General features: G+C 42.6%; 1 protein-coding gene across 1 annotated transcript; it reads right to left on the bottom strand.

The window, feature by feature from the left end:
• Positions 1-7,777: 7,777 nt before the first annotated feature.
• On the bottom strand, positions 7,778-10,631 carry LOC143883664 (pentatricopeptide repeat-containing protein At3g16610-like). The gene has a single exon (XM_077386995.1). It carries the CDS (start codon positions 10,562-10,564, stop codon positions 7,955-7,957), a length of 2,610 nt encoding a protein of 869 aa, XP_077243110.1. The 5' UTR covers positions 10,565-10,631; the 3' UTR covers positions 7,778-7,954.
• Between the last annotated feature and the right edge of the window lie 356 nt (positions 10,632-10,987).

The raw sequence follows: 10,987 nt of genomic DNA on the forward strand, positions 1-10,987 counted from the left end.
TGTTTCTGGACATTTAAGGATTACCAATAGCTCTAGGGTTCACCAATTTCGGCCTAGAATAACATCCAAGGAAGGGAATCGTGCGCTCTTTCCTTGTGCAATTTAATACTGAGGTTATAGCATCTTATTGCCTGGCATATCTTAAGATTTCCGTGGACAGTAACCTCGGAGCCAACAACATGTAAATATTCAAATTGTCAAAAATTGGTTGTAATTGGGATACGATTATGGATGCACTGGCCATTTTTCCAAGGAAATCTAAAGATCCTAAGATTTCTGTTTCAATGGATTAAGGAATTAATATGTGACAGAATTTTAAGGTTCTTTAGAAACTTTGTGATGATTTTTAATTAATTTCGGATTTTCAATGAATTTTGTCAGTCTTATACCATAAGAGTGATTTTACAAGTGAAATTATTGTAAACGAATTAGAAATGAGTTGACATTTCTACAGCAGCAAGATAGGAATGTATGTAGCTTACTGGATGAGTTTTGCAGATTTTTACATTAAGCTCATATTTAATTTTGATTTAATAATAATAAGACCAGATTGCAAAAATAACACAGAAACTACTAGAACTAGAAATTTAAATTCAATGAAATTTCTACAGTAGTAAGATATAAGTAAAAATAGCATGCTGTGAGATTTTCATAAATTTTAGAAAGTATTTACTATCAATTTCGGATTTTTCAATTTTTCAGACCAGATTATGAATTAACACTACATCCCATATGAAACAAGATCCAAACCAATTGAAACTTTTACAGAAACAAGAAATATGGAATTTAAGACTACTGTAAAAGTTTTGAGAATTTAATCTGTGATCTGATGTCAGTAAAATTCTCCCAAAATCTAATAATTTTCAAAGAAAGCATAAAATAATATACCAAACCAAATCCAAAAATTCTCAAAAAGTCATGGTAGAATGTACCGGCATCATATTATTTTCCCACGAAATTTCATTAATTTTGGAATCCGTTTATTATATAATTTATTTTTCTTCGTCACAAAGATATGTTTGAAGAGTTTTCTATTTTTAAAACACGATTTTCGAGAAAATTACGACTCCGGAAAATGTCCTTTAATCTTGTTCTGATATGATGAACACAAGAAAATTTTAAAATTCCAAAAAATAGATCATCCTGAGATGGCTATTTTTTTAAATTTCGTAATTTCTCAGCCATTATTTTAAATAAAATTCCACTCTTCACTCAAATTCTAAAAAAACTTTGATCCAATGTCTGATCCGATCCGATAGTTATTTTACTCTATTTAGATAGATCCTTGTATTAAATTTCGAGACGAAACAGAATTGAAACACTCATGCAGATCATGATTTTAAGCACACACATTTAATATTGAATTAAAATCATTTAAATGCTTAAAAATCATGCAAAAATCTAAAAAAATACCAAATAATTTTGAAAAAATTCGAGAACAGTGTACTTACCTATGGTGTAGATCCCCGCAGAATCTGAGAGCCGGAGAACCCGAAAAATATCGCCGACGTGTAATCCAATGCCCGCTTTCTTTCGTTCTCTCTTTTTTTCTAGTTTTATTTTTTTCTGTGGAGTTTTCTTCACTGCTGAGAGAAGGTGAGAGAGAGAGAGAGAGAGAGAGAGAGAGAGAGAAGCCGAGAGAGAGGCTAAGAGAGAGGCCAAGAGAGAGTGAGAGAGAAGTCGAGGGAGAGAGGCCGAGAGAGTGGGACAGAAGTGGTGGAGAGAGAGAGAGAGAGAGAGAGAGAAACTCGAGAGATAGGGAGTAACAGAGAGAACCTGAGAGAGGGAGATACAGATTGATATGGAGTGTGAGGGATGGTGAGAATGAGAGGAGTCTAAAGTGAGTGGTGGCTGCTGTGTGGGACAGAAATAGAGAGTATGCGAGGGAAAGAGAGAGATGGTGAGAGGGAAGACCGTGAGAGAGAATTGAGAGAAAGAAGAACCGAAAAAAACAGAGTTTCTCTCTTCCGGCCAACAGACTCGAGCCTTTTTCCTTCTTTTTTTTTTTGTTTTGGTTTCTGATTTGGCTTCGGTTTTTTTTGTTAGGTTGTATAGGGTGAGAGATAGGGAAATGAGAAAGAGAGGGTGATGGGGAGATGGGGAAATAAGGAGTAATGGCCGAGGGAGGATTGAGAGGGATGGAGAGGGATGGAGAGTGGAACGGCTGTTGATGGTGAAGGCTGAGGAAGATGAGAGAGAAGCTGAGGAAACGATCCTCTGTTTTTCCGAAAATTCTCCCCCCCATGGTTTCCCCATCAGGTTGTATATAGAATTCCCTCCCCAGAAATTTTTTGAAAGTTGCCTCCTCCAGAATAGAGAGATACCAATTTGTTTGCCAAAACCAGCCATGAGGTTGCCTGTTTCACGCTTCATTCCCCGAATAAAACGATCCCTATACTACCAGCTTATAGAAGGCACAGCCGCATTAGCTGTCTTTTTTTTTTGTTTTTTAGAATTTTTATTTGGGAAACTCAATCCCAAACGGCTAGCTCTTCATTGGATCCATTCTTAAATAAGGCCCACACATGGTGGCCCATTTTAGGATGGAAGGATGCCCAATAAGCAAGGCCCACACATGGTGGCCGAATTTGGGATGGAGCCCATTTGAAATGATCCACAACATCCCCATAGGATGACTCAAAAATGTTCATTTAACGAGCCATAGATGGGTCATAGCCTGCAAATTACTTCCCTCTGGTGATCTAGTCCATCCAAATGATGGACCAAACCGTAGATTAATTGTGACCACCTAAATCATTTCTATATAATGATCCTAGCTACCCAATTGTTGGGTCGCGGCATAAATCATTTCCATTAAATTTCAATGCTTTTAATCATGGGCCCCACATAAATTTGACAAAATGCTTTACAAATATGGTGGTGGGCCCACACCATGCTGAGCACATGGTGGGCCCCATCCCGTAGTTTAAAACACATGGGCACCTTCTCATAGAAATCAATGATTTAATGCTTATTCCAAATAAAGCGAAATTCATTTTACATGGAAAAATGTATGGTTTCATTGTTTGACCAAAGTCCAACCAAGTGCTCAATGCGGGCCTACCAAACAGATCCAAATTCTCTCTTGCTTTAATTCTTGCAAACAACCTCTCAACAATTATGAGGACGACGCCAAACATGACAGAAATAACCAAAAAGATCAAGAAAACAAGAGGAGCGTACACGGGAATGGAAGACACTGAAAAAGACTGATAACAAGAACACTAACTTCTTTGTTGATTAAAGCAGAGCAAAATGGGGTGTCTACAATAGTACAAAATATCGGCCGAACTCCCCTTGTCGGCCAGGATTTTCTTCAACTCCCAGTTTGCGACGAGCATGGTTAAGACCAGGGCGTCGTCGTGTGGCAATATCAGATTGTCGAGGTCCGCATCTGAAAAGGAGATCTCATTGTCCGTCTTCATCTTCTTTCTGCATGTATGCACGGCGTTGACTCGGCGTGCGTATGCTTTTCGAGCAGCAGATGATGTGCCCCCAGCGGCGGGTCCGCCCATAATCGTGCCGATGACTCCCCTTGGTTGGGAGCGGTGCGCCTCTGGTTGTGGACTAGGCGGCGGAGGAGATTGTCCCCGGGCTGGGGGCGGTTGAGACCGCAGAGGGCTCCGGCCCTGGGGGACCTTTCTCCTTGGGCTCACTTCTATGGGTGTCACCTCGGACATATTTTTTCAAATAGCCCCGACTGATCAACTGCTCGATCTCCTCCTTCAGCTGCCAGCAGTCGTCTGTGTCGTGGCCATGGTCCCTGTGGAACCGGCAGTACTTTGACTTGTCTCTCCTGTTTCCCTTAGAGATCATTGGGGTTGGCCACTTTATGAACTCTTCTCCGCTGATAGCGGCCAGTATATGCCTTCGGGAGGTGTTGAGAGGGGTGAAGTTTTCCTCCCTTCTTTGGAGGGACTTGTCTCTTCTAACAACCTTGTCATCCCTACGCTGCTTAGCAGGGTTCTTGTCCTCAGAGGTTCTCCTCCGATTTGAGTCCAGGGCAGCCAGAGTCTCTTCTACTGAAATATATTCCTCCGCCCCAGCCATTAGATCTGCTAGGGAGTGCGAATTCCGGCGGGCCACTGCTCGGCGGAAATCATTAGATCTAGCACCTCGAGAAGCGCGTTCGTAGCGTCTGAGGGGTCTAAATTTGGCACTTGAAGTGCCTCCCTGTTGAAGCGGCTAACGAAGGCTTTGAGAGGTTCATTATCCTCCTGCCGCAAGGCCATCAAGGAGGCTGTTGTTTTCCTTGGCCTGCGGCTGCTCATGAAGTGGCGGACCAGGTCTTCCCCGAAGTCATCGAAGTTGCTAATGGAATTCAGTCTGATCCTTGAGTACCAGTCCCTTGCCGCACCGATCAGGGTCGTCGGAAATGCTCTGCAAAGGAAACCGGCTGACGCACCGTGGAGGAGCATCACTGTCCAGAACGTCTCCAAGTGGTCGACGAGGTCAGTGGTCCCATCATACTGCGGGATAGTTGGCATTTTAAATCCCCTGGGTGCTGGGGCACCCATGACGTCGTCGGTGAACGGCGTTCTACTTGAGAACGCCCTAGAAACGGGCCGGCTTTGATCCTTAGCCAGCTCTTCAATTATGTGGTCCATCTCTTCTATTCTCTGCAGCATCGGGTCAGCTCTACGGTTTGGGGACCTGTTTCTTTCCACAGACTGGCTCGCCGCGGAGCCGGATTGGCTTTCCGGACTCCTACGACGGGACCGGGATTTTGCCTGTGGTGCGCGTTCTTCATGAGCTAGGCGCCTTTGCGCAGGGCGGGACCTGACCTCCGACGGTGGTGCAGCTCTGTCTGTGCATGCCTGGCTATGGGGTGACGGACTTGTCTGGTGGAGTGGTGAGTTCGGTCCTCACCATGGCGCGATGACTCTCCCCTGTGGATATCTGGCCTCTCTTGGACAGGTCGTGGAGCTTCTGGAGGAGGTTGGGGAGGCGCCTGGAGTAGCTGCTGGTACTGCCCAACGAGAGCTGTCATTTGCCGAAAGAGAGCTTGAACTTGCTCCGGAGTGGGCATGGTGTTGAGGTGCTCCGAGCGAGCAAGGCTCTGCTCGGCGGTAGCAGAAGCTGCCACCACCAGCGAGGCGATTCGCTCGCTCCGGGTCCTGCGAGGTAGCACGGCTTGGGCAGTCCATGCAGTAGGTATCCGCGCGCTCTTGCGCCCTGCCATTTTTGTGAGATGTCTGAGAACAGCTTTTAGTTCTGGAGTCCCACGGATGGCGCCAATCTGTTAGGCCCGAAATCGGTTAGCAGATATGGCAGTAACGTAAGAGCCGAGCTGGAGGGCCCGAGGAGCTGAGGTGAAGGGAAGTAGAGTCCGGATGAGCTGTGTTCTGCACAGAAGCAAACGAGGTCAGAATGACCGACCCGGAGTGTACTCCGGACAGGCCCTTCGGCACTCAAGTCAGTATGAGCCGGAGTGAAGAGGGAGTTTAAGAGTGGTGGGTGAGAATTCAATACCCTTATTTATGAGCTTTGGAGGCCCTTTTATAGAGAAAATTCGGGGTAGTTGGGGAGTTAATGCTCCAAGACAGGTGTCGACCAGCTATAGGTTCAGGCTCACCTACTCTGTGGTAATTACCAAACTACCCCTGCTGACGCGGGGTCTGCGGTGAGCCCCCCTAGAGACACGTGTCGGCAGCTAATAGGCTGGTCTGCGGTGGGCCCTCCTCTAGCCACGTGTCGGCAGCTAACAGGCTGCTGTATTTTTACACCCCATCAATAGTTAAGATTCAGATAAGGATTCTTTAAGAACAATTTAAGAGTTTGGTCAGATCTCGTAGTGCTGAAACAAAATAAGAGTTAGGATTACTACGAATTCAACTTAGACATCTGGATCCAAGCTTGTTTCCTGTTCAATTTAAGCGACTTAATTGGCTGAGCTTTAGAGGATCTCGATTCCATTTAATCGAAGCACACTGGTTCGACTTCCTTGTCTGATGTCGTAGTGTCTGAACTGAAACAACATATGAGTTGGGATTACTACGAATTCAACTTAGAGCTCTGGATCCAAGTGTGTTTCGTGTTCAGTTTAAGAGACTTAATTGGCTGAGTTTTAGTGGATTTCGATTCCATTTAATCAAAGCACACTGGTTCGACTTCCCCTGTCGGATGTCGTAGTGTCTGAACTGAAACAAAATATGAGAAAGGATTACTACAAATTCAACTTAGACCTCTGGATCCAAGCTTGTTTCCTGTTCAGTTTAAGAGACTTAATTGGCTGAGCTTTAGTGGATCTCGATTCAATTTAATCAAAGCACACTGGTTCGACTTCCCTGTAACCTTCTTGCTTTCAAGTGTGTAGCTGAAACCATAGGATCAAAGGTTTCTCAATGGAATAAATTCGGCCAGAGAAAATTCAAGCAGCTCAAACCAAATTACACAGTAGCTGTCTATGAGCAAGGTTTTAAATTCCGGTTTTGGAATGCGTTTCGGTCCTCACCTAAACCGAAATTTCGGGCGCAATCAACGAAACTAATAAATTGATATTTTATCTCGTCCTAAAATTTCAGCCGAAATTATCGAAATTTCAACCGTAATTTCAGAAGAATATTAAATAATGTTAAAATTCCAGATTTTTTGGGATTTTCCTTAAATTTAGGACTGAAATTTCAGGAAAAATGAAATTTCGATCTTCCGAAATTTTGTAAGATTCGGGTTTACCCGATTTCGGTTTCATTCTCCACCGAAACCCGAAATTCGAAATTTAAAACCTTGATTGAGAGTCACTACCATTGTTCTCTGTCACATTCTACCAGTGAACTATTCTTGCGCTTAGATCATCTCTAGATTAACGAATTTTCCAACAAAACTTCATGCAATGCAAATGAAATTGGGCTAGGATTCTTTATTTCACATGTCGCTATCCAGATCTATAACAACACTAGGAATTTTATAGGTGTCTCAGTGATTTAGGACTGAAGTGGGGTCACCTCGGTAAATATGGGCTCAGATCGGTCAAAAGTGGGGTCACCTTAGTAAACGTGTTGGGTCTTTTACATTAGTGTGCATGTTCACTCCAAATGTACACGACCCTAGTTGTTCCCTGCAGGACCCCACCTTTTCCTAGATGACCCCACTTGTTTCTAACTTCGACCCCACTTTTTCATTTTTCCGGTGTCTTCCATTTTTTCCAGCATCGATTCTTCTTTTTTTCTTCTTTTTCTTCACATTTTCCATTTTTTTTAGCGTCTTCCATTTTTTGCGGTGTCGATTCTTCTTTTTTCCTTTTTTCCTTCTTCCTCTTTTTTTTTCATTTTTCCGGTATCTTCCATTTTTTCTTGTGCCAATTCTTCTTTTTTCCTTCTCCCTCTTTTTCATTTTTTACGGCATTGATTCTTCTTTTGTCCTTCTTCCTCCTCTTCTCCTTCCTCTTCCTCATCTTATGAGTTGCAGGGATGGTCGTTGGCGGGGTGAAGATGAAAAAATAGAAAAAAATTGAGAAGAGGGCATTTTTATGCTTTATATGCACTTGAGGCAAAAGGATCTTTTGGACTGTACGACACCATCCCAATGCAAGAAAGTTGAAAGTACAACCACCTATCATTTCAGAAATAAAATGCAATTTCTAAGTCATTTTCCCTTAAAATTTCTCTTTAATGTGATTTTAAATTAAATTGTAATTTCAAATTCATCAATTTCTCTGTATGTTTCATAAATCTTGTGAGAAATCAGTGGGAAGTGAACCCATGTCCTAATCTAATGAACCAATGCACTTAACCAGCATCCCATGTTTTCTCCTATGTGTTAATTAAAAAGAACTGAGTAGATCAACAATATACATGTTATAAATAGAAAAGCACATGTTTTCTTTTCTGAATTTCCCTGAACTCTTTACAAACATTTCTCATTATTCCCGAATCTCTACTTTTCAACTATGGAAAGAACTCATAAAACTCTCTTCCTGAAGACTGTCTGTCAAGAAATTCTCTTGATAACCATACTAACTAATACAAGTTTCCATTGAGTAACCTTCTTTTCTCATATGCAAGGTCAGGCTCTCCAAGGTTGTATAGATGTCATCTGTTTGTTTGTGAGATCTATCACTAGCAAGAAAGACATGAATCTGATCTCGGTCCTCTATCCAACTACATCCAGGGCTCCTATGCATTCCACTGTCTTTAATAATCTGCCTTATTCTAGCAAGATCATCCCATCTCCCAGCAAAAGCATACAAATTCGCTAGCAAAACATAGTTTCCAGTATTCCCACCTTCCAATTCAATTAGCCTATTTGCCGCAATTTCACCCAACTCAACATTGCCATGAATAACACACCCACTTAGCAAAGAACTCCACATTATTGCATCCGGCTCCGCCGGCATTTTCTCAACAAGCTCATATGCCTCACTCAGCTGGCCGTGCCGACTGAATAGATCCACCATACATGTATAGTGCTTTAGCGTTGGTTTTATATCATAATTTCCCATCAAATCAAAGTACTCTCGACCTTCGTCGACCGAGCCTGCATGAGCACATAAAGATAGAACAGATAGGAATGTTACTTTATCGGGTCTGATCCCGTCTCCCAGCATTTGATGGAAGAGAGAAATCCCCTCTTTCTTAAGCCCATGCATAGCAAATCCTACAAGCATAGAGTTTCGCGACACCAAATTATGCTGTGATATCCTGTTATAGGCCATCCATGAATGTCTGATACTCCCACATTTGGCATACATGTCAACCAGGGTTGCCCCCATATGAACATGTTTGTCGTAACAACATCTAACAGAATGAGCGTGAACCTGTTTCCCTCTTCCAATGGCTGCCAACCTCGAGCACGCATGTAGAATTATGCCTACAGTATATACATCAGGTTTCAAATTTAGAGTATTTTGGATCTCAGAGAACAGTTGCAGAGCCAATTCATTGTGTCCATTCTCCACATATCCTGTTAAAATTCCGTTCCATGTATAGATATTTGGATGTAACCCATCTTTTTTCATCTTATCAAGAAGCTTTTGGATGCACTCCATTTGATTACAACGGGCGTAGCCAGATATCAGTGCATTCCATGTTGCTGTATCCCTTTCGATTATTTCGTCGAATGCCATTTGAGCAGCCACTAGATCTCCAACTTTACAGTACATCTCTACCAGTGCACCACCCACAAAGTTGTTAGACTGTATCCCTCTAGCAATTGCGTAGGAATGTATTTGTTTCCCTTGTCTAAGAGCAGCCCTATCTGCACAAGCACTAAGGACACTCCCTAAGGTAAAGGAATCACCCTCAATTCCTTCCTCCATATGCATATTTCTAAACATATTTAAGGCTTCATCAAATTGCCCATTGTCTACATAACCCGAAATTAATGAATTCCATGAAATGGTGTCCTTTTTTATCCTGACAAGCTCCATGTCATAAAAAAACTCTCTGGCTTTACTCATCTCACCATTCTCACAATACCCAACAATCATGGTATTGTAAGAGACAAGATTTCTCATTGAGAACTTCAAAAAGATCTTTAGGGCATTGTTCATATCAGCACACCTCCGATACACATCGACCAATCCGTTAACCACGAAAGAGTTTGACGTGTACTCATGTCTTGTTATATAGCCATGGATTTCCTTGCCTATGCTTAGAGTCTGTAATCTTGCACAAGCAGGCAATGCACTGGCCAATGTCCGAGCATTCGGCTTAACTCCGGCCAATTGCATTCGACTAAGTAGCTCAATGGCCTCCTTGTCATACCCATTTTGAGAAAATCCACCGATCGCCGCACTCCATGAAACAAGATTAGGTTTCAGATTACCCAATAATTGCATATTTTCTAATAAACCCAATGCTTCAAAGACCATCCCATTAGCTGCACAACCAGTAACCATAGAATTCCAAGAAACACAGTCCCTTTCAGGCATATTTTCAAACACCTTTCTTGCACTACCCAAACACCCACATTTACCATACATGTCTATTAGAGCATTACCCACATAGATATTTGAGACAAACTCCCCCTTTATTACAAATCCATGCAACAGGATCCCTAAGTCTAGAGCACTCAAACCGCTACAAGCCTTCAAAACTATGGGAAAGATGAAAAATTCAAACTCAATTCCTTGAACTTGCATTTGTTGGAACAGTAAAAAAGTTTCCTCAAAGTACCCATGATCAGTATATACAGTAAGAATAACTGCCCAAGAGTACATGTTTCTAAAGGGCATTTTATCAAACAATAAACTTGCACTCTCAACACTTCCACACCTACCATACATTTGCAATAGCTTTGTTTCTAAGAACTCATGCCCACCAAATCCTGTTTTGAGGGTGTGGGCGTGAATTTGTCTACCCAAATTGAGGGAATTGCAAGATTCAATAGAAAAAGCATAATCGTCTGAGCCTAGAGACCCCTGAAGTAAGTTAAGGAAATTATCATGAGAACTGAACCTCTGTGTTGTGTTTTGTGCGGGAGAAAAATTGATGGAGAGATGGGTAGTGCCTGAATTTTGGACGGTGGGGATGGTGGGTTTGCGATGAGAACTAAAATAATTTGATTGAGAAGGAGATAGGTGAGTGGTGGATGGAACTTTAGAGGCTACTGTAAGAGTAGCCATTATTGTAGCTAAAACAGGTTCATACTATTTATGTATCAAATAGGATGTGGGTTTTTATTGGTTCTCCAACGTTAGACTACATGGTCTAATGTAGACCCGGCAAATTGGCACCCGTACCCGCGGGTACACCCGACCCGCAGCTAAATTCCGGTACGGGTAACAATTTCCTTACCCATAAAAAAAAAAGACATGTACCCAACCCGTACCCGTGACCGCGGGTTACCCATAGACTTAGGGATAGGAATCAAACAACTAAACACTAAAATGACTAACATGTCGATTCTCTATTTCTCTTTACTTTCTTTGGTTTTCTCTCCCTCACGATTACAAAACCCTAGCACAAGTGCCCACCTTCCCTCTCCGATCGCCGACCACCGGTCCACTGCCGCCTACCGGCCACCAACTCTCCCACCACATCTCTCG

Source organism: Tasmannia lanceolata, unplaced genomic scaffold, assembly GCF_043159265.1.
Source record: "Tasmannia lanceolata isolate RefF3 unplaced genomic scaffold, GAP_Taslan_0.1 ptg000008l, whole genome shotgun sequence".
NCBI classification, from domain to species: domain Eukaryota; kingdom Viridiplantae; phylum Streptophyta; class Magnoliopsida; order Canellales; family Winteraceae; genus Tasmannia; species Tasmannia lanceolata.

Excerpts from the sequence above, each read along its gene's own strand:
- LOC143883664 (XM_077386995.1), bottom strand. The coding sequence starts at position 10,564 with ATGGCTACTCTTACAGTAGCCTCTAAAGTTCCATCCACCACTCACCTA.